Source organism: Protomyctophum bolini, assembly GCF_963924005.1.
Source record: "Protomyctophum bolini genome assembly, contig: SCAFFOLD_53, whole genome shotgun sequence".
NCBI lineage: Eukaryota > Metazoa > Chordata > Actinopteri > Myctophiformes > Myctophidae > Protomyctophum > Protomyctophum bolini.
In genome coordinates, this window is record NW_027666051.1 from 65111 (window position 1) to 90819 (window position 25709).

Genomic DNA, 25709 nt, shown 5'->3' on the forward strand with positions numbered 1-25709 from the left:
CCAATTTAATGGCATTTCTATCCCTGGTACCCAATTTATATTTGTAAAACCACTGTTAATTTAACTCTGAGAGTGTACAAATGGAACCAAATGGACCCGTAATTTGTACACTCTCAGAGTTAGACCAATAAGGGTCCATTTGGTTCCAAACTATCTCTAATTGAGCCGATGGCCGCAGTAACCCTCGATTTGGCTTGGTTCTCCCCCCTCTGAGGGGACATGTCCCCCTCTTAGAGTCCACAGAATACATGTAAATATGAAACATTACATAATAATAATAGCTCAGATTTATATAGCGCTTTTCTGAATACCCAAAGCGCTTTACAGGGAACACTAAGAACAGACTTTATTAAGAGAAAAAAGACAAAATAAAACATAACAGATACAGGGTTAAAAAGATAAAAGGATAAGCGAGACGTCAACTGGGGAAAGCTTTTTTGAAGAGGTGGGTTTTGAGTGAGGTTTTGAAAGAGGGGAGAGAGGGAGCAGCTCTGAGGTGGTTGGGGAGTTCATTCCAGAGTTTGGGGGCCGAAACGTAGAAGGCCCTGTCACCCCAGGTGCGGTACTTGGCCTTGCGGACCTTCAGGAGGTTGGCTTCACTGGACCTGAGGGAACGGGGGGGGGGCATATGGTTCAAGAAGATCGGAAAGATAGGGGGGAGCCAGGTTATTGAGCTTTGTAGGTGGTGAGCAGGATTTTGTAGTGAATTCTTTGTTTGATGGGAAGCCAGTGTAGGTCGTGGAGGACGGGTGTGATGTGGTCTCTGGAGCGTGTACTGGTGAGCAGGCGGGCAGCGGAGTTTTGCACGTGTTGTAGTTTATTGAGGACTTTGGAGGTGGTGCCATAGAGTATACTGTTGCAGTAGTCAATCCGGGATGTGATGAATGCGTGTATGAGGGTTTCAGCCGCAGTGAGAGACAGAGAAGGCCGGAGGCGGGCGATATTCCTGAGGTGGAAGAAGGCGGTTCGGGTGATCTGGTTTATGTGGGGGAGGAATGAGAGGGTGGAGTCAAATGTGACACCAAGGTTACGGATGTGGGGGGAGGTTGTAACAGTGGAGCCATCGATATTGAGGGTGAAGTTCTGGGTGGAGCTGGTGAGAGAGTTGGGGCCGATGAGGAGGATTTCAGATTTGTTGCAGTTTAGTTTTAAAAAGTTATTTTGCATCCATAGTTTGATATCAGTGAGGCAGGTGGTGAGGGTGGAGTGGGTGGCAGCAGTGATGGTCTTGGTGGAGAGGTAGAGTTGTGTGTCGTCGGCATAGCAGTGGAACTGGAGGTTATGGTGACGGAGGATTTTCCCAAGAGGTAGGATGTAAATGATGAAGAGGAGAGGACCAATACAGAGCCCTGGGGGACGCCGTGGGTGACTGGGGCAGTGGAGGAGTGAAAGTTGTTGATGGAGATGAACTGGTGGCGGTCAGAGAGATATGATTTCAGCCAGGAGAGGGCAGTGTGTGTTATTCCGAGGGAGGACTGAAAAAGCGGCAGAGAGGTCCAGGAGGATGAGGATGGAGAGGGAACCAGAGTCGGCGGAGAGTAGGATGTCATTGGTAACTTTGAGGAGGGCTGTTTCTGTACTGTGCATTGAGCGGAAACCGGATTGAAATATTTCATAGAGGTTATTTGAGTCCAGGTGTGATTTTAGTTGGGAGGCGACTGCTCTTTCTAGTATTTTGGAGATGAAGGGGAGGTTGGAGATGGGGCGGTAGTTGTTGGGGGTGTCAGGGTCTAGTCCGGGTTTTTTGAGAATGGGGGTGACAGCAGCCAGTTTGAGGGCAGGTGGGATGAAACCAGAGGACAGGGAGGTGTTGATGATTTTGGTGATGGTTGGGGAGAGAGCTGGGAGGCAGGCCATGACTAGGGAGGAGGGCATGGGATCCAGGATGCAGGTGGATGCCTTCATGCCGGAGGTTATGGTGGATAGGTCCGATGTGGTGATCTCGGTGAAGGTAGTGAGTGGTTGACCAGAGAACAGAGGGGGGGTAGGTTCAGGATCCGGGGGAGTGGTGGAGGAGGGGATGGCCAGTTCAGAGTGAATGTTGACTATTTTCGTTTGGAAAGATGTGAGAAATGATTCACATTTACTGGTAGTGAAGGAGGAGGTGGTGGTATCCATGGGTTTGAGCAGGTTGCCGACGGTGGAGAAGAGGGTTTTGGGGTTATTGCTGCCAGATTGAATAATGGAGGAGTAGTGGGAGGTGCGCGCGCTGTTGAGGGCTTCCTTGTATTGCTGCTGGTGTGAGTTGTAGGCCTCGGAGTGAACAGTTAGACCAGTTTTGTTGACTAGCCGTTCGAGCTTTCGGCCCTCAGCCTTAAGGTGGCAGGTGGTCTGTGTACCAGGGGGCAGAGTGGGTGTAGGAGACAGGTTTTGTTTTTATGGGAGCGAGCTGGTTTAGGCAGGTGGAGAGGGCATTGTTGTAGTTATTGACTAGGTCAGTCGGGGAGGCATTTTGGGTGAGTGAGTGGTCGGAAATTGTGTCAGTCAGGAGGGAGGAGAGAGCGGGGGGCTGGATGGATTTGAGGTTGCGAAATGTGATGAGGCGTTTATGCTTGATGGCAGGGGTGGGGATGTCAATGTCAACGGTGAGGGCCAGGTGGTCAGAGAAGGTGGAGAGGGTGGAGCCGGAGTTGGAAAGGTTGCTGATGGAGGTTCCGGTAGTGCATATCAGGTCTAGAGTGTGACCTTGTCTGTGTGTGGGAAAGTCTACATGCTGGGTTATATTAAAACAGTTTAGAATGTCCAGGAATTCAGTGGCAGGTGGGGAGTTGAGTGAGTCCACGTGAAAATTGAAATCACCGAGTATGGCGAGTAATAGGACAGATGGAGAGATGGCACAGAGCTGGGTGAGGAATGTGGAAAAATCAGAGGGAAATGAAGGATTGGGTTTGGGGGGGCGATAGATGACTGCAGTAACCAGGGGTTTGGGGCCAGATAGTTTAAAAACCAGTTGTTCAAATGAGGGAGAGGATGGAATTGTGACTGGGCTGGTTTTTATGTGTTGTCGATGTATTATGGCTAAACCACCTCCTCGTTTATCAAGCCGTGGTTTGTCCATATAGATGTATCCTGGGGGTGTGGTTTGGTTGAGTGAAATGTATTCTAGGGGTTTTTGCCAGGTTTCAGTAATGCAGAAAATATCTATTTTATTGTCTGTTATAAAGTCGCTGAGTATGAGTCCTTTGTCTGTTAATGATCGGGTGTTGAACAGAGACATTTTGAGACATGAATTGAGTTTGACGGATAGTGGCGCTTTGATCAGCGGCTGTAGACAGGCGGGGGCGGGGCGCACGTGTGGTGTGTTGTTGTGATGACGTCGTTCAATTGACCAGTGAGGGGATAGTGGAGTGATCAGACCGGACATACAGTGTTATAGTGTATATATTGTACAGGAGGATTGACATACTGTGTATCTGGAGGTCCAGGTTCATTGAAGTTAGGAGGAGGTCCTTTAGACCAGTCACTCTTCACAGACAGAAGGCTGGGAGTTGGAGACTCTGCTCTGTGGTACAGACGTCTGGAATAACATACATGTTTGTGTGAATGAGGACCGTAGTGTATATATTGTACAGTGTTATAGTGTATATATTGTACAGTGTTATAGTGTATATATTGTACAGTGTTATAGTGTATATATTGTACAGTGTTATAGTGTATATATTGTACAGTGTTAAAGTGTATATATTGTACAGTGTTATAGTGTATATATTGTACAGGAGGATTGACATACTGTGTATCTGGAGGTCCAGGTTCATTGAAGTTAGGAGGAGGTCCTTTGGACCAGTCACTCATGGTAGACACACCGCTGTCTGTTGGAGACTCTGCTCTGTGGTGAACACTTCTGGAATCATAGAAATGTTTATCATTATCATGTGAATTCAATGAATTCAATACATGTAAGTTCTCAGTCGTCAAAACTGACTTCAGTTACACGCACACACGCACAGGGTTGGGAAGGTTACTTTTACTTGCAAAAAATTGTAGTCAGTAACGTAATCTGAGTACCAGAATTTAAAGTAACGGGGTTACTTTCAGTTACTTTTAAGCTAAACTCTTATTATTATTATGATTCATGTTAAAATACAGTCCTATTCGGCTAGGCAAGGCACGTGCTCACACAAAAGGCTAAATCATTCCAAATCATATTATATACAAATATAAAGAATATATATAGGCCCTAGGCAAAGTCATGCTTTGGCTTGGGCTACAAAATTATATTGATAAAAAGAACTGGCACACTAAGTTGTCACAGACAGACAGACAATTACAATGTACAATTACAGACAGACACACACACACACACACACACACACACACACACACACACACACACACACACACACACACACACACACACACACTTTTCTGGCACAACAGAAGTAGTATAGTATGGCTGGTAGGTACGTCCCTTTTTGGCCACTAGTGGCGCTAGTGAGCAATGTAATGCATCAATTATGCAAATTAGTAATTAAAAATGATTTACATTCCTTGAATTCCATAGATATAATTAGCTTAATCATAAATTCCATAACCATAAATTCCATAAATATATAATTAGCATATGATATTTATAATTAAATAATAATAAAAAGTTAATAATAGTTATTTTTATAACTTTGTGTTGGTGTGTGTGTGTGTGTGTGTGTGAGTTTTAAAAGCCTACAGACATGCTGTCTGGGGGTGATGGGGGGTGGTCTTGTTTATGGTATGGGGCCATTGTCTTGACACGCGGGGCGGGGGTGGCGGGGCTCCACTCTTTCTGGAGTGTCAGATGTCAGTTGTAACATGCAAATTAGATTAACACCAGGGGTGGGGGGGGCCTGTGGTCCCTAAACCCTGTGGTCCCTAAACCCTGTGGTCCCTAAACCCTGTGGTCCCTAAAGCTAAATTCCAATACCGCAACTTTCACACTCGCTCACTCCCCTTGCGTCCTCCACTCGCTCCTCGGCTCCGCCCCCAGCGAGGAGGAGAGGAGGAGGAGAGGATTCGATGTGAGGACAGAGTAGTGGTCGAATATTCCTCTAGAATCGGAATGTACTACGCTGTCATTTCAAAGCGACGGCACATTCCGCGATCACTAATGACGTGTATCAATTCAATTCAATTCAAAGGGCTTTATTGGCATGGGGGAAAACATACGTTTACATTGCCAAAGCAAAAGTGGTGGAACAATAGTGTCACACAGCTGGATCACTGGAACTCCGAACAGAGCCGTACAGTCTACAGAATAGACAATTCATCATTGTGTGCATGTAACCGAGGCCAATGGGTATGTATTGGTAACATGTGCAAGGCAAGGCTATTTATTCCTGAAATAGTGAATAAGCGCCAGGATGCTCACACGTATAAATCCCCCCCCTCCTGCTCCCCCTCCTCCGACAGTCAGTCCTCCTCCGACGGTCTTTGCAAATAACGGACACTTTAACAGGAATTATAGGGTTAGTCTCTCTGACTTACATAATGCAGTTCAGTCCACATAATATAAATAAATACATTTTTGTCACCGTCATTCATAGCAGTCTGTGCATTCAGGCATGCACAGAGATACATTAACTATAGCTTTTGAGCTTTTGTAGCCGGCCTAATTTATATATCCTACTTTTATTATGCTTATATCACACAACGCAATAAAGCCAGTGGCTTGTTGTGGTCCTTTCACTTTCACATAATAGTAGGCTATAGATAGGCTACTTTATCATTCTGAAGCTCTATTCATTCAGCGAAAATGTGTCTCTTCAAAAAACAGTGCGTGCATGTGTGTGTTGCACCTGATGTACACTCGCTCTATGAGGAGACAACACACCCCACCGAGCTGCACCTGATGTACACTCGCTCTATGAGGAGACAACACACCCCACCGAGCTGCACCTGATGTACACTCGCTCTATGAGACAACATACCCCACCGAGCTGCACCTGATGTACACTCGCTCTATGAGGAGACAACACACCCCACCGAGCTGCACCTGATGTACACTCGCTCTATGAGGAGACAACACACCCCACCGAGCTGCACCTGATGTACACTCGCTCTATGAGGAGACAACATACCCCACCGAGCTGCACCTGATGTACACTCGCTCTATGAGGAGACAACATACCCCACCGAGCTGCACCTGATGTACACTCGCTCTATGAGGAGACAACATACCCCACCGAGCTGCACCTGATGTACACTCGCTCTATGAGGAGACAACATACCCCACCGAGCTGCACCTGATGTACACTCGCTCTATGAGGAGACAACATACCCTACCGAGCTCCACCTGATGTACACTCGCTCTATGAGGAGACAACACACCCCACCGAGCTGCACCTGATGTACACTCGCTCTATGAGGAGACAACACACCCCACCGAGCTGCACCTGATGTACACTCGCTCTATGAGGAGACAACACACCCCACCGAGCTGCACCTGATGTACACTCGCTCTATGAGGAGACAACACACCCCACCGAGCTGCACCTGATGTACACTCGCTCTATGAGGAGACAACACACCCCACCGAGCTGCACCTGATGTACACTCGCTCTATGAGGAGACAACACACCCCACCGAGCTGCACCTGATGTACACTCGCTCTATGAGGAGACAACATACACCACCGAGCTGCACCTGATGTACACTCGCTCTATGAGGAGACAACATACCCCACCCAGCTGCACCTGATGTACACTCGCTCTATGAGGAGACAACACACCCCACCGAGCTGCACCTGATGTACACTCGCTCTATGAGGAGACAACACACCCCACCGAGCTGCACCTGATGTACACTCGCTCTATGAGGAGACAACACACCCCACCGAGCTGCACCTGATGTACACTCGCTCTATGAGGAGACAACACACCCCACCGAGCTGCACCTGATGTACACTCGCTCTATGAGGAGACAACACACCCCACCGAGCTGCACCTGATGTACACTCGCTCTATGAGGAGACAACACACCCCACCGAGCTGCACCTGATGTACACTCGCTCTATGAGGAGACAACACACCCCACCGAGCTGCACCTGATGTACACTCGCTCTATGAGGAGACAACACACCCCACCGAGCTGCACCTGATGTACACTCGCTCTATGAGGAGACAACACACCCCACCGAGCTGCACCTGATGTACACTCGCTCTATGAGGAGACAACACACCCCACCGAGCTGCACCTGATGTACACTCGCTCTATGAGGAGACAACACACCCCACCGAGCTGCACCTGATGTACACTCGCTCTATGAGGAGACAACACACCCCACCGAGCTGCACCTGATGTACACTCGCTCTATGAGGAGACAACACACCCCACCGAGCTGCACCTGATGTACACTCGCTCTATGAGGAGACAACATACACCACCGAGCTGCACCTGATGTACACTCGCTCTATGAGGAGACAACATACCCCACCCAGCTGCACCTGATGTACACTCGCTCTATGAGGAGACAACACACCCCACCGAGCTGCACCTGATGTACACTCGCTCTATGAGGAGACAACACACCCCACCGAGCTGCACCTGATGTACACTCGCTCTATGAGGAGACAACACACCCCACCGAGCTGCACCTGATGTACACTCGCTCTATGAGGAGACAACACACCCCACCGAGCTGCACCTGATGTACACTCGCTCTATGAGGAGACAACACACCCCACCGAGCTGCACCTGATGTACACTCGCTCTATGAGGAGACAACACACCCCACCGAGCTGCACCTGATGTACACTCGCTCTATGAGGAGACAACACACCCCACCGAGCTGCACCTGATGTACACTCGCTCTATGAGGAGACAACACACCCCACCGAGCTGCACCTGATGTACACTCGCTCTATGAGGAGACACCACACCCCACCGAGCTGCACCTGATGTACACTCGCTCTATGAGGAGACAACACGCCCCACCGAGCTGCACCTGATGTACACTCGCTCTATGAGGAGACAACACACCCCACCGAGCTGCACCTGATGTACACTCGCTCTATGAGGAGACAACACACCCCACCGAGCTGCACCTGATGTACACTCGCTCTATGAGGAGACAACACACCCCACCGAGCTGCACCTGATGTACACTCGCTCTATGAGGATACAACACACCCCACCGAGCTGCACCTGATGTACACTCGCTCTATGAGGAGACAACACACCCCACCGAGCTGCACCTGATGTACACTCGCTCTATGAGGAGACAACACACCCCACCGAGCTGCACCTGATGTACACTCGCTCTATGAGGAGACAACATACCCCACCGAGCTGCAACTGATGTACACTCGCTCTATGAGGAGACAACATACCCCACCGAGCTGCACCTGATGTACACTCGCTCTATGAGGAGACAACATACCCCACCGAGCTGCACCTGATGTACACTCGCTCTATGAGGAGACAACACACCCCACCGAGCTGCACCTGATGTACACTCGCTCTATGAGGAGACAACACACCCCACCGAGCTGCACCTGATGTACACTCGCTCTATGAGGAGACAACACACCCCACCGAGCTGCACCTGATGTACACTCGCTCTATGAGGAGACAACACACCCCACCGAGCTGCACCTGATGTACACTCGCTCTATGAGGAGACAACACACCCCACCGAGCTGCACCTGATGTACACTCGCTCTATGAGGAGACAACACACCCCACCGAGCTGCACCTGATGTACACTCGCTCTATGAGGAGACAACACACCCCACCGAGCTGCACCTGATGTACACTCGCTCTATGAGGAGACAACACACCCCACCGAGCTGCACCTGATGTACACTCGCTCTATGAGGAGACAACACACCCCACCGAGCTGCACCTGATGTACACTCGCTCTATGAGGAGACAACACACCCCACCGAGCTGCACCTGATGTACACTCGCTCTATGAGGAGACAACATACCCCACCGAGCTGCACCTGATGTACACTCGCTCTATGAGGAGACAACATACCCCACCGAGCTGCACCTGATGTACACTCGCTCTATGAGGAGACAACATACCCCACCGAGCTGCACCTGATGTACACTTGCTCTATGAGGAGACAACACACCCCACCGAGCTGCACCTGATGTACACTCGCTCTATGAGGAGACAATACACCCCACCGAGCTGCACCTGATGTACACTCGCTCTATGCGGAGACAACACACCCCACCGAGCTGCACCTGATGTACACTCGCTCTATGAGGAGACAACACACCCCACCGAGCTGCACCTGATGTACACTCGCTCTATGAGGAGACAACATACACCACCGAGCTGCACCTGATGTACACTCGCTCTATGAGGAGACAACATACCCCACCCAGCTGCACCTGATGTACACTCGCTCTATGAGGAGACAACATACCCTACCGAGCTGCACCTGATGTACACTCGCTCTATGAGGAGACAACATACCCCACCGAGCTGCACCTGAAGTACACTCGCTCTATGAGGAGACAACACACCCCACCGAGCTGCACCTGATGTACACTCGCTCTATGAGGAGACAACATACCCCACCGAGCTGCACCTGATGTACACTCGCTCTATGCGGTCTCGGAGAGCCCACTCGGCTCCTCCACTCGACTCCACTCTCCTCCTCGAAGGAGCACTTTAACAATTTGAACGTGGACCATTTCCGGGTCACGCTGGAATGACCCCGAGTGACCGAGTGGGAGTGAGCGAGTGGCCGAGATTTTGGGTATTGGAATTTAGCTTATGACACTGTGTGTCAACCATTGTGACACAAATTACCCTGGTTTCCCTCCCACCCCTGCCCCCTAGGGAGTGTCACCGGACACTATGTTCCATAAACTCTGCACTTTATATTTATACTTCCTGCACGGTGTTGTATTTGTATTATAGTGTAGGTTATATATTTATAGGTGGATTCACATACTTATCATCAGGAGGTCCAGGTTCATTACTGAAGTCAGGAGGTGGAGATATAGACGCGTCAGCTCCCTCCTCCTCTCTCTCCTCACGGAGACTCATCTCTGCTCTGTGGATGAGATGTTTGTCAGCTCCCTCCTCCTCTCTCTCCTCACGGAGACTCATCTCTGCTCTGTGGACGAGATGTTTGTCAGCTCCCTCCTCCTCTCTCTCCTCACGGAGACTCATCTCTGCTCTGTGGAGGAGATGTTTGTCAGCTCCCTCCTCCTCCTCTCCTCACGGCAACTCATCTCTGCTCTGTATTAAACCTGTCAAGATCACATAGTCACAATACACCAGACAACAGTCAATGTTTGCTGTATATCCCTGTAAAGCCTGGATTAATTTCTACTTAGAAAATAGATACTTTTTAAGAGAAAACAACTTTTTACTACTAGGACTTATCAGAGGAAATTGTATGCACATTTATAATAATTATTAAAATAATAATAATAAATTCATAATTTACATCTTTCACTATAATAAATATAACATGTTTCAGAGATGTCCAGAGATTTTTAATTTGTGTGAATTTCAGCCTCTGTGTGGGGGGGGGTATTTATATGCAAATACCATGACCAATGGCATTGCAATGAACATCAATGATGATGTTTAGGTGAAAAAAGAACCTACATTAAATATATTAATTAATGAATTAAAATATGTTGCATCATTGCAACGCTCAGTGTTACAGGGATACACGCAATGTGCGCACACGCCCACACACAAAATGTCGCCAGGCAACAAGGGATATGCCTTGTCCTGTTAAATAGTCTCCCTATCTATAAAGGTCACACTCCAGTTTTTAATGAATTGGCTCCCTCACTATAAAGCCCTACTCAGACACAGGAGTGTATACTGAGACTATTTGCCGTAGGATACTTGACTCCCAGCTCGTCGACGGTCCTAATCATAAGGCCACACTCATCTTCATTAATAAGCCTAGCACATGAACAACCCATAACACACTAGGACCATTATTAATACCTTATTTGATGACAGCTACCCTACTAATCGCGCGTGCACTTGGTGAATGACTGGTTGTGTTGTTTAAAGTCTATATATTCTAGACCTAGAGTGTTGTTTTACATTGGTGTGGTTAGAGGTAACCCATTAAACTCTTTAAGATGCATGAACCTATATTTTACTCTGACAAGGAGGTCAAAACCCCAATGGTGGAATGAATCCCACAGTGTCAAATAATTCTCTTGAAACAATTGCTTTAAATACAGGAAAGATATAAGTTCTATTTTGGAATAGCAGTCATAGCTTTTAGTAATAACTCAGGTTGAAGCAGTTCAAATCAGCTAATACAAATTGATTAGTCAATAGAATCAATCAATAACAATTATAATAAAAATCATTAAATCAAAACATTCACTTCCCACAAAGTTCCTGTCTTGATTCAAGGTTCAGTTCTACTTAAAATCTATTCCATCGCCTCAGTCCTGATGATGCATTGAGTCCAGAGTGAGGATTTAAGGTGATCAATCTCGTTCCTCGCCAGTATACAATTATTAGAATTTAGAGTTCCCGGGATTAAAATCCCCGGAGCTAACAATCATCGGTTGTTTTTAGGATTGATTTTAAAATTATTTTACTTGTCTATAAAGCTCTCAATGGCCTCGCACCTTCCTACCTAAATGACTGCCTGCCTAAATATGTCCCAAACCGCCCCCTAAGGTCTTCCACTGCTGGCCTGCTCGCGTTGCCAAAAAAAATGGCAACTAAAAAATACGGGGAAGCAGCTTTTTGCTTCTATGGGCCGTCGGCATGGAACAAACTCCCACTGTACCTTCGTCAGGCAGCCTCTGTAGACATTTTTAAAGCTCAGCTCAAGACCCACTTCTACAACATTGCTTTTAATTGAGTTTTAATTTGCACGTTCCCACCCTGCCCTGACTGATTTGCTGCATGTGGTGTTTTTATTATTATTTTATTTGTTTTTATTTGTTTTTATTTATTTTATGTTCTTATATTCAATTTTGTTCTTTGCCATTGTTTTATCATTTTAACTACTTATGTTTTATTGTATTCTATTTTTGCCCTGTGAAGCACTTTGCGCTACATTTATGTATGAAAGGTGCTATACAAATAAAGTTTATTATTATTATTATTATTATCTTAATGTCATTTTTAGTCTCAAGTATAACTTGGAAAAATGACTAAGTGTGATCTTTCAACAGCCTGTGGGTTCTGACTATACAGAACATACTAAATGTCTGTCCTGATTACATGGAAACGAAGAAGCCCACTGGTGACTTTGGTCACCCTTATTTATACCTTAAAGGTTTTATGACATTCATTTTCATTTATCTTTCTTTTTTCTTTTAGGTTTTATGACCTCAATTACACCCAAAAAACCTGAACTTTGAACATTCAGTGAATTTTCTGTGGTCTGAAGTTTTCTTTGGGGTTTGGAAGCCTTTTGAGCTACAATGAAAACAGGCAACACAGTGAAAACAGTGACATCTGCTGGCAAATCCCATTGACATATATGGGATTTGCAGGCTCTTACATCACAAACTGCCGGCAAAATCAGAGCACCTGTTTGAGCCAGAAAACCCCAGATCACAGAAGATCTACTGAATGTTAAAAGTTCATGTTTTTTGGGTGCAATTGAGATTATAAAACCTAAAAAAAAAGAACAATTCCAAAACCTTTTTTTTTATGTCACAATCCCTTTAATCCATGGGCCGTATCACCTCCTCTTTTCCGGACCCAGTACCTCATCTCTCAGCATTTTCATATCATGTTTTTACAGTCACACCATGTACTGTCTGCATTTCACCATACAGGATGTCAGTGACAGGATGTCGGTTGTCTTGACCACATGATCAACTTGTTCTCCTTTCTTCAGTTCGCAAATGTTAGCAAATAACCGTGTCTCTTCCTATGTCTGTTTCAAAGGCAGGGCCCATGCTCATAGTGGCTATCACCCCATTCCCTCGGTGACCTTTTCCCCAGTCATATCCCTGTATATGCGTCCTATAGGTCAATCACACCATAGTCTCCATTATACTACTGTCTGCATCTCTGGGATATCTGCAAGACCAGTAATCTGTTTCCCACAGATCACATAGTTAGCACCCAGAGTTACATAATATGCCATCGGTTAGTTTCCGTTTGCTCAAGTATTTAGTATCAGCTTTTTCATACAAAAATACTTCTGATGCTTCACTATATACCTTTACCAGGTTCTATCTAACCGTATGACACCATTCATTTATTTCCTTCTATAAGTGCATGCCTAAATGCATGTTAGACCTTTTCTCCTCGCCTCTCCCTAGCCCCTGAGTGGGGCGGAGGTAAGGCCTCAGGGCCCCCTAGCCCCTGAGTGGGGCGGAGGAAAGGCCTCAGGGCCCCCTAGCCCCTGAGTGGGGCCCCTGAGTGGGGCGGAGGAAAGGCCTCAGGGCCCCCTAGCCCCTGAGTGGGGCGGAGGAAAGGCCTCAGGGCCCCCTAGCCCCTGAGTGGGGCGGAGGAAAGGCCTCAGGGCCCCCTAGCCCCTGAGTGGGGCCCCTGAGTGGGGCGGAGGAAAGGCCTCAGGGCCCCCTAGCCCCTGAGTGGGGCGGAGGAAAGGCCTCAGGGCCTCACGGTTCCTCTTACCTTATCTCCCTTCCGTTAACGAGGCCCCCCTAACCCCCCCCCCACATTTGACATTCCAGTGACACGTCAGGTTTATTAAACGAGGAGGAGATTGCATATATACCGTAACTCCAGAAAGACATTGTTGGCCTGCTGATTAGGCTACAGTACAGTATATAGGCTACCCATGCATGTTGGGACTCTCCGCAGCTGCATTGCACTATAGGCTACTTTCCAACGTCATGGAAATATTCCAGCACAGACAGCCCAAATCCTCGCATGCATGCGCTCATGCAAAACACTGTTTAAATGGCTTAAATCAAGCGCGATTTTAATTCTAAACTGGAAAGCTCCTACAAATTTCATATAGGTCTATTCCTTTTTTCTTTTCTTGAAAATGTGTAGCCCATATACATACAGTTTTATATTAAAGATGGAGTGCCACAATTTTTGTATGGGGTTTCTATGGGGTGACAGTACTTCATTAGACACCCTGGAGTCGTTTTTATGTCAAATGGTGTAATAACTTTGTATTTAGGGTTTCTTCCTGGAGGCTGAACCCTTGACGGTCAAACGGGCCAATGAAGTAAACACGGATAGTGTGACGTACAAATATTGCACGCACACACGCACCTCCCCCTCTATACATATTTTTTAAATACGACAACCTCTGTGGGCGGAGGCGCTGCCTGCCACATACACGTGTGAACTGAACGGAGCAGCCAGCCAGTTTGCTGCTGTGTCTAACTGTGGCAGATTTTCAAACAGTAATTTCACACATTACCAGTTCACAGCAGAGCAGACTGTTTTTCGTTAGATTGGAAGCAAGTAAATGTTCACGTCGGGTCCTCAGGATTAATCAAGGAAACCACAACAAACCAGCCTTATAGCCTACCTGCTCTTCTGTATAGTTGCTCTTGCTGTTCTCAAGGAGTAGGTTGTTTCTTTTATAATCACAGTGGTCGGGCTTTGATAGGCCTAGTGTCACAGTGCATTCTTGTTGGCTGTTGTAGTCAATATGTAGGTCCTAATACTTATACGAGGCTGTAAAGTCAAGAATTAGAATCTGTTGTTGTGTCGCGCTGGAAGTCATGTTGCCATGTCTGGCTATTACAAGCGACTTGGGCTTGTAACTTTCAGGGGAAAGTAACTTTCAGGGGAGATGTGGTTGACTTGACCAATGGTTCATGTGAAGGACCCTCAGATTAATATGCTGTTAAAAGGATTGGTGTTGTTGAAACGTTTTCATAAATATACAAGGCAATTTCTGTGACTTATTTTTGTGGACTTGGCCGCTTGTTTCTTTAAATCTGGCGACTTTTGCTGAAACTCAATGCAGTCAGAAGCAACATTCATGTTGTAAATTGAGTTTGATCAGAGCAAGAGTGGAGAGTCTTCTGTCCAGAGCATCATGTGTCTAGGGCAGTGCAAGTGTTTTGTGTCAATAAAGGACAGTTTTAATGCCAGGGTGCTTAGCTGGAGGAAATCAATAGCCTACAATATATTGGCAAATTAATAAAATCATTCATGCTAAATGAATCAAACTAATTGTTTCTTGTTAAACTATGATTTAATGGGATGATGAGCTGAGCTGATTGTGACAATAGGGTCAATATAATTGGAGGAAATAAATAAATGATTATAAAAAATCTGAAAAAACAGCTGATATGGTATGGATGCGTGGATTATATGCCTATGCATGGATGGTGGCAGTATATGTGCATAATGGTGCTTATACGATATCTCAGAAATATGGGAAGTGTTCACTTCTAACATTCACAAAAACATGAGTTCTTGTTACATTACAGACACCAATTTGTCATTTTGTAAACAAAAGGGCAGAGCCATGGGCTGTCCTTTTATAAGGAGGGGGAGGGACTAGGACAAGTGGGTGGTCTTAAAGGAGGAGGCGGAGGGACTGGATTAGGTGGGTGGTGCTACGGTTAAACTCACGCATACCTAATGAACTGGTGGGTGTGTCCACATAAAACCATCATTTTAACAAATACTGTAGACTTTTTTGAAAAAATTATACCTCATGTACACCTAAATACACCTGATGATCATGTTTAAGTGTGGAAAAAAATCACGGCACTCCATCTTTAACATTTTAGGAGTGAATACATATGTTTCGATGCCTTTGGCAGCCTCTCAGCTGGTCAAACAATGCTGCTCCGCTGTTCTACGACAGAAAAACAAACGTACGCCAGCTCACGAGCAGACGTGAGTTTTTGTGACTTTGTCAAGTTCAATTTCAAGCTTTGCCGGAAATGGTAAATGTCGAAAATGTCGGTAATTTCGGCGTGCACCCATATTTTGGCGTACGCACGGTTGATAAATGAGGGCCATACTGTCCACTGTAGGCTACCAAAACATCGGAGACACATACTGTCCACTGTAGGCTACCAAGACATCAGAGACACTACTGTCCACTGTAGGCTACCAAGACATCATAGACACATACTGTCCACTGTACGCTACCAATACATCAGAGACACTACTGTCCACTGTAGGCTACCAAGACATCAGAGACACATACTGTGCTGTAGGCTACCAAGACATCAGAGACACATACTGTCCCTTTTTGTTCTATTTAAAAAATTCCCAGGTAGGCATTCTTTTGGCATAGCCTATGCCTTTTCATTTTGGCATTATAGGCAAAAAATGGCACCGTCGCCATCCAATCAATGTTAAATGGGCCAATAGTCTTTCATATTCATACAGTAATAAATATAATTATAATAATTATTATTATCATATTCATACAGGGTAAACTGAGTCGTTGTCGACGTCCAAGTGGAAAGTGGTTCGTCCAGAATAAAGTAGCGCGCGCACAGTGCGCACACACATAATTATAGGATCTACAAGCTCACGAGCAGATATTTTGGGTGTGCGGTAGGCCGGTAGCCTACCACCGCAACGAAGTCTAGGCACAATCTAGCCCTGGTCCAGTGCTTACAGCGAGTCTCTCTCTGACGCCCTGTGGAAGCTGGGGACCTGAGATGCTTTCCAGCTTCGAGAATAGATTTTTACCTTAAGGTCTAGCAGGCTTTGTTTCGGTGAGTTTTACGTCGTTTTGTTTATTTGCTGGGAATTGTAAACACTCGCACAGGAGTGAGAATATCACCAGAGGGCTGCGGAAGGGACTTCCACAGGGCGTCAGAGAGAGACTCGCTGTAAGCACTGGACCAGGACTAGGAACCTGGACCAGGGCTAGGAACCTGGACCAGGGCTAGGAACCTGGACCAGGGCTAGGAACCTGGACCAGGGCTAGGAACCTGGACCAGGGCTAGGCACAAATTGCACAATCAAAACTAAAATGAGAACATGCAGACTCAGAGATTCATTCATTAATTTGGCGGCCTATGTCATGATGTCACGTATGTGTATGCGAGTGTTAAGGGCTTACGTTTTATAATGTTCATCCGAGGGTCTCTCTCTCTCTCTCTCTCTCTCTCTCTCTCTCTCTCTCTCTCTCTCTCTCTCTCTCTCAATTCAATTCAACAGGCTTTATTGGCAAGACGTTTTACAAGTGTTGCCAAAGCACAATCACAGATATGACAAACAACAACATATAACAACATAATATCAATGATAATATAAAATAAAGCAGGTGGTGCATAAAATAAAACATGGCATACTGTATGTGTGTCCTACTGGTTGTCCCTTTTCTTGTGACAGGAATTGACATATTTTGCAGCCAAAACTGCACATTCTTTCTGTTCCCCCAGAAGGACTGGTAATCTTTCCCTTTCTGTCATACTTTTGTTTCAAATTTTGGGAAGAACTCCTCTCTAATATTTGTGTAGTTTTTACATTGTGTTAAGAAGTGTAACTCTCTCTCTCTCTCTCTCTCTCTCTCTCTCTCTCTTCCCCCCCCCCCCCGCGGGGGTTGTTACTTAATATATTGTTTTGCAAAACAAAAACAACTCAATTGATTTGTTTTGCAAAACAAATCAATTGATTATGTCATTGTATAAACAGTGTAAAAACTGTACAGACAGTAGTTCCAGTATAAAGTGATTAAAACACTTACCCGATCGATGAGGCTAGAATGGCGTCCAGAGAGTGATCAGTTGTCTCAACTTGCCTGTCTTCGTCTCCGGTGGACAACAATTCCACCGTCAATTCCACGGACGAAATTAATACCTGCGTCGACGCCTATTAACTTTAATACTTTAATAATATGCTAGCCTACTTATATTCCCGTTGTGTAATGGTGAATGAACAGGCGTTTCTTCAGGCAGGTACTTTATTTACACTGCAGTGTAATGTATGCTGGGAGACAGACGGGTGGAGTTTTAGTGTTGTTTGAGGAAGAGGAAGTGAAATAAAAACGTGTTTACTCCAGGTTTGACACTCATATTGAGCAGTTGCCTAGCCCTGGGTTGTCCACATGATGGCGCCATTTGACCAGCTATTTTCATTTATTTATTTATTGATTGAAATATTTATTAACAGTTGCAGAATTACAGTAGTTCAAGTACAACTCAATACAAAGACTGTTAACTGTGAGTGGACGACACCAATAAAGCATTACACTTGTTTACAAGAGGGTCCACCTTGTTCAATTCATCAAAACATTTAGAGACGTACAAATAGACACTTCTATAAAGTCAAGGAACAGAACAGGAATTCATCATAAGGGAGGTAAAAAGGGAAAAGAAACATATACAGTGAGGGAGAGATTTTACGGGGGCCCGTTTCGATTTGCAGCCGTCCGTAGGGGCCCTTTGAGAGCGGTTTGGAAGGAGTCAAAGGATTAGCATATCTAAATGACTGTTGGTAGGGCGTTCCACATTTTGGTGGCATAGGAGCGAAATTAATTTAGTCCCTTGTTTGTGCCGAATCTGTGAGTTTGAAACTATGACCAATTAATTAAACCAATGAATTAAACCAATGAAGTAGACCGCTATAGACCTACTGCTTTGATTGATTGATTGATATATATTATATATATTGAAATTATTAGCCAGATCATTGTAACTGTGACGTTATATACAGCCATGTTATATACAGCCATACATACATACATACATACATACATACATACATACACACATGTACACCCCAGTTGGACACATAAGGCTGAGGATCAGCCGTCCTCACTGTACACACAGAGCATATATGGGAGTGTCTCGAGTAACCCCTCTGTCATAACCCTAGAGTTTGCCTGTCTCGTTGTCCTACAGGGGGCTCCTGCGATGGGGTGCCCTCAAATAACCTTCTCTCCATGTTTTAACCATACCCCTGTTCCATGGTCAGTCATTATTTTAAGACTAACCCCTCTGCCTTTATCCATTCCTTCCCTTTATCTCATTATGTATTAAGTGCCTTTTTTACTATATTATTATTTTATTATGTTCTTATTTATTTTATTAATTTTAGTATATTTTTTTACTTTATTATTTTATTATTTTATTATTTTATTATTTCATTATTTTATTATTTTATTCCCTTATTCCCTTATTCTTTTATTCTTTTATATCATGGGATACAGTACAGGCTAGCTATACTATAGCCCCTTTATTCCTTATTCCCCCTCCTTTCCACCCCCCCCCCCCCCCCCCACCCCCATCCCTTTAACAAATCCCAAACAGGAAAACCCCTCCCTCCATAATGCACCCCCCCATCCTCACTCCCAGACCAACCATATCATGGCACCACCACCTTACCACCTAGGACACCCCCACAGTTAACTCCACCCACAGAACACACCACCTTACTTATTTCCTCCTTGGGGTGTTGGCTCTCACCCTTGCCCCAGATATGCTATCCTCTGAAGAAGCTGCAAGAACAGCGAAACGTCAGGACCTTTTAGCATAGACCCCTTTTAATTGTTTCTTTGATTTTAAGTCTTGGTGGCATCTTTTAATCAATAAATTTGGTTTTTAATACAATTTTTATGGGGGGCCCAACCCTGGTCACAACTGCACGCGTTGTTGAGTCCACTTTTCACCATCTCCACCACTGAGCCCGCAGATCCATCAGCCACAACATCAACTGCAGTCACAACATCTACTGCAGGCAGCTTTCCAGCCAGGCTCCAGGCTCCAGGCGCGTCCAACCCAGGTGGTAAGGGCCCAACCCTGGGCAGCATATTTTACAGCTGCTCACCCCAGATGGGATTGTATTTTAAATTTGTATTTGTTGTTTTTAAGTGCTTCCATACTTAACCCCAGTCCCTTTTGTTAGTACTAGCCACCACCCTCACCATGCAACATCCCTCTGCACACAGACTTCCCCGTAGACCCACATATGCCCAAGTAGCTAGACCACCCTTCACCAACAGATATCCCCCTATACCTCTATCTTCCCATACCCCTACTACACGCCCCCATCACCCTGTACCTAACAGCCAGCCCCCCCTTGGTCACCCTCCCGATGAAGCCACCAGGCAGACAGCCAAACTTTATTTTAAAATAATCCAAGCTGTACACCATGGAGAGGTGGCTGACAGGGCTCTCCGGACAGGGTCCTTCCCTGTTGGGATGATGAGACAGGTGAACAAACTCACCACCTTCATCAAGCCCGCCTGCCCCACTGAGACCACCACCACGCAGGTGGCCCACAACACACATAACTGGATGAACACAAACATGCACATATTACAAACACACTACACAGACACCATAGACACACTCACACCAGACATACACCCACATAACCCTATGGCCTATACCATAGCCATAGGTTGGGCACATAAAAGATACACCCAGAGACTGACTACTGCAACCCTAACCCGGGTTAGCAACATACTACAGATACAGACACGCACACAACACACACAGCCAACCACACAACACACACAACACACACAGCCAACCACACAACACACACAACACGCACAGCCAACCACACAACACACACAACACACACAGCCAACCACACAACACACACAACACACACAACACACACAGCCTACCACACAACACACACAACACACACAGCCAACCACACGACACACACAGCCAACCACACAACACACACAACACAGACAGCCAACACAACACACACAACACAGACAACATACACAGCAACATGTCACACATACCAACCGCTACAACATACATACACGAGCGAACACACACACAGCAACACACACCGCCCCCCCTCCACCTCACTCGAGACCTCCCAATAGCTCTGCTAGTGCTCGGCCTGGCCTGCTCCCACACCCTAGGACCCCAGCCCAAGTGTTCCCCCCTCCTCTGGGCAGGAACACTTCCCCACCAGCCTTACTCCCCACGCCTTCCATCCCACCCCTTCTCACCTTCCCTATAACCAGGCGGCCTACCATCCCACCCCTCCTCATAACCCCCACAGACCGGCGACCCGTCCTCCCTAGTGCCCCCCGCCCACCACCCAGACCCATTTGCTCTCTGTCGCTGGGGAGACGTCCGGAGGCCTTTGCTCTGGCGCCCCCCCAGCCACAGAGAGTAAAACCCCAGAGGACCAGCTCCCGGTTGCCCCCCACAACCCCCCTCCCCCCTGTCCCGGAGGACTCAACACTGCCTGCCTCCTCTTCACCCGGACCCCCTAGCGGTGTTCGGGAGGTGGAGGTGGCGGGCATCTCACCCTATCCCCTTCCTTCTGCCTCCTCGACACCCAAGTCCACCCACACCACCACTGGAACCTCCCCCCTGTTTCCAACCCAGAGGGTGCTCCACCTGTGAGGAGTCCACAGCCCCAAGTCCACTCCAAACCACCTCACTAGTCCTTCCCACCACACCCACCACTCCCCAGCACACCACAGCATCATTCCATGTTTTAAACTCCATTTCCCTTTCCCCCACAGGAGGCGCCGGTGTGAAGCGCGGGATCGGTACCCTAAGATCCCGGGTAATGATGAGTAGGCCTCTATACGGAAACAACCGTGACCAAACAGGCCCCTCTGAACCCTCTCAGAACCACCCGATCCCGCAGCCTCTCACTACTGGCGCCTCACAGCCACACACGTCACCACCCCCTCCATCCCCAGCACTTCCCTGTATACCCACCTCTCACACGGCCAGGCCTAAGAGAAAGGTGTTGGACTGGAACATCATGGTCCGAAAGCCGGTGGCCATCTTGGGGGACTCCAATTTAAGTAGAATCCCACCATCACACCACACTGAGCTCCAAATAGACAGCTACCCTGGGGCGACCTTCAACCACCTGACCAAGATTTTGGAAAAGGCGGAGGTTCACCCCAGGGTAGAAGAAGTCATTCTCTCGGTGGGCATCAACTGCAAGGACAATGATACAGACCAGACCTCCTATAGGCAGCTAAATGGAATGCACAAGGAGGCACAACGGACCTTTCCCAACGCCAGCATCCACATTCCCCTCATCAACTTCTCCCAGTTCCTAACAGTCAAACAGAAAAAGAACCTCACACTCATGAACCAGTACATCACAACACATTTCCCATACATCCCACCAGTTGACCCTGACCAGTTTCACACAAAACCCGACAACATACACTGGACACACACCACAGCAGTCACAATATTTAACCATTGGTGCACACATTTAAATTTTCCCTAAACAGGAGCCGCAGCCTGGATTCCTGCCCTATCTCTCCTCTTCCTCTGGTACCTGCCTTGTTCCCAACAGGCTCCCCTCCTCCTCCTCCTCCTCCTCCTCCTCCTCCTCCTCCCTCTCCTCCCCCCTCCCCCACACCGCCCACCACCATTCTTCCCCCCTCTTCCTCTCAACGTCCAACAGCCATTCAGTCCCTCCGACCAGCACCTGACCCCCACTCCAATGTGTTGAACCTGTCCAGGTCCGTCCGTCTCACGGCCGCAGAGGCCCAGTTGCTGGAGAGGGGTCTCGCCTACATTCCTCGACCCACAGGGACGGATTGGGAGGCACTTCGAAGGGACACACATAGATACCATAGGAGACTTAAATAAATAGACTACTTCCAAAACACACAGACAGACGGACCTACACCCTTTGTCCTGCCCTCCACCTGGGAGCCTAAACTCTCCCAGGTGGACGGCAGGATACGAGACCTCATACAGCTAGATAACCATACACTTAATCAGTACCACCCATCACCAGACAGACCGGACAACCTGACCACAGACGAACGGAACAGCATCACAACACTGCGGAACAACACACAAATAGTTATTAAACCAGCTGATAAAGGTTCAAAAATAGTCATTTTAGATAATTTCCAATACACATATGAAGCCAACAGACAACTATCCAACACTAGATATTACACTCACATAGCAGCCAGCATACAACCACAGACTCAGATCAAACTCAGACAAATCATTACAACACTTTATCACCAAAACTACATCACCTCCAAACAACGCGACTTCCTCTATGGACCCGATAACCCCAGACCTAGGATTTTCTATCTACTACCCAAGATCCACAAGGATCCTCAGACTTGGACTATTCCCTTCGAGGTGCCTCCCGGCAGACCCATAGTATCAGACTGCAGCAGTGAGTCCTACCACATAGCACAATATATAGACCACTTCCTCAACCCCCTCTCCACCATACACGCCAGTTATTTAAGAGACACATATGATTTCCTGGAAAAAATCAAGCCCATAGCTGTGCCACCACACACATACATTTTCACCATAGACATTGACAGCCTTTACACCAACATACATACAGCCACTGGTTTACAGGCAGTTAGAAACCTCTTCCAGACACACCCGGACAACACTAGACCAGACAATGCCATTTTACAACTATTAGAACTTAGTCTCAATTGCAATGATTTCACATTTAATAACAAACACTATTTACAGATAGAGGGCACAGCTATGGGTAAGAAATTTGCACCCGCTTATGCCAACATTTACATGAGTGAGTGGGAGAGAGAGGCCTTGGCAAAGTGTCCACTACAACCCACCATGTATTTCAGATTTTTAGATGACATCATAGGGCTCTGGCCACACACCTTACAACAGTTTGATAACTTTTTACAGATCTTGAACACACACCATGCTTCCATAACCATCAAACACATAATTCATCCAACAGAGATTAACTTCCTGGACACCACCGTATTTTTTCATACAATAGACCAGACACATAAACGACTACTGACAAAAATATATTTTAAGGACACAGACACACACGCACTACTCCACAAACACAGTTACCACCCAAAGCACACTTTTGCAGGCATCATCAAATCACAAATCATTCGGTTTTTCAGGATTTCATCCAATAGGGAACACTTCAATCAGGCCACACACACACTCTTTACAGTCCTCCGAAGGAGAGGTTATAGTAAAAGACTTTTGCGTACCATCAGGAGCAATGCCCTGGCCTCTCTCTCCCCCACCCAGTCACTCTCCACCAACACTCTGCCTCCTACCCCTAACCCTCTCATCCCCAATTCTAACCCTAACCTCAACCCCAGCTTTCTTCCCCAGCCACCTCAGAGCATGCACCCGGATCAGAGGCCCCTCTCTAGCGCAGGGACAGGGACGGACCTGGACGGGGCCCACACATTACCCTCTCCTCTATGTCTTCCCTCCTCCAACTCTTCTTCTCTCACCATCCAGGCCATCGGCTCCTCTACAATTAAAACATTACTCCCATTCATAACCACATTTTCACATACACTCCAACCACTTCACCACAAATTTAAACAAAATTTCACCACTACACAACAATCCTACCCCCCATTACAAGCACATCAAGTCATTTCAGCACTTAGAAGGAACAGGAACCTGGGAGACCTCCTTGTGCATTCCAAATTTTCCACTTTACCTCCCAAGCCCCCACAGCCACATACACTCCATTTCAAACCCCGCAAATTCATCAACAACCCCCATAGTCACACTTCCTCCCCCATCACGGACCCTCTGTCTCTGACCACACCCAATATAGTCTACATCATCACCTGCACACAATGTCATAAACACTACATAGGAGAAACCGGACACACACTAGAAACACGACTCAAACAACACTTATATCACATCAAACGAGCAGACATACACACAACCCAACCTGGTCGCAGGCCAACTCGTTGAAATAGAACGGACTGGTACACAGCCGTTCCGTTCATAGAATACTAGTAGGTACTGCAGTCCGTTCCTATCATACTAAAAGTCCCACCATTGAAACCTATGGAGTCGTGTCCCGGATGATGTCACGTGACCCACGCCGCAGGTCCGTTCCTATTATACTAATATGAATAACATTGAAACCTATCGGTTAAAAAAAAATAAAAAAAATAGAAATGATCCAAGATGATATCGCTTCTGTCGTGCATTTTATAACATGTATGGTATTGTATTTTAATAAACATAATTGTTATTGACTTTTTGTAAATCATTTTATAACATTTAAGGCTCCGCCTGTAATACATATGTGGGCATGGCTATGAAGCCATCGTTTACTTCCTCCATATTTGGCCCTTACTTCTACATAAACGTTCATCTTTAGGCTTATCCCAAGGCCATAAATGTTACAATATTTGACGGGCCCCCGGAAGTACCCGTTCCTTCCGTATTGTTTAATAAAAAGCATTTTAATCGGCCGCAATTTTCTAAAAGAACGTTCACTGTATCAGCATGCAGTACACCTACCAAACGATAGGGTCGTAGTTGAAAGAAACGGGAAGAAATGGCCATCGATCGGATTAAAATGCTTTTTAATTGAACAATACGGAAGATAAGGTTAATTCTGCGGGCCCGCAAAGCATTGTAACATCCATGGGGTAAGCACTTAATTTTTTTGGATGCAGACGTAATCCACTTTTCCAGGTGCTGTCGATATGAAATGAGCAACACGTAACTTTTCAACGAAATTAACAGACCACGATAATAATAATAATTATTATTAGTTGATCGACCGTACATAATTGTAACATCAGTGGGCATGGGTTAATAACCTTATATTTGAAATCCACGCGGATTATGTGATATGGATGTTTTTAGTTTTGTCCGGAAACCGGAAGCATTCGCTTGTTTTGGATCCGGTTTTAGATCCGGTGTGAGTACCGGATCTCTGTGGCTGCCAGATGTCTGTGGGGTCCGTCCTTCGCCAGGCTTCGCGCAGGAGACCGACGTCACATCCGCTCCTGCGCGTCACATCCGCTCCCGATCTCCCGCGAAAGCTTAAATAGCCTTCGCGGGAGATCGCCCGCCCCTTTCAGCCTTTTATAGCGTGTTGTTGGAGTGTTGTTGGAGTTTTGTGATAGCGTGAGTAGCAGAAGGAGTCGTAGGAGACATAGTAG

General features: G+C 46.5%; 1 protein-coding gene across 1 annotated transcript in view; it reads right to left on the bottom strand.

Annotated features, from left to right (window-relative positions):
• LOC308312085 (NACHT, LRR and PYD domains-containing protein 14-like) overlaps positions 1 to 21071 on the bottom strand; it is a gene marked incomplete at both ends in the record, with an annotated part of 65772 nt that extends 44701 nt beyond the window's left edge. The window contains 4 exons of the mRNA XM_080794488.1: positions 3407 to 3517; positions 3731 to 3841; positions 19853 to 20084; positions 20861 to 21071. Coding sequence (XP_080650614.1) covers positions 3407 to 3517; positions 3731 to 3841; positions 19853 to 20084; positions 20861 to 21071 — 665 coding nt within the window. The remainder of the gene's footprint in view (positions 1 to 3406; positions 3518 to 3730; positions 3842 to 19852; positions 20085 to 20860) is intronic.
• Between the last annotated feature and the right edge of the window lie 4638 nt (positions 21072 to 25709).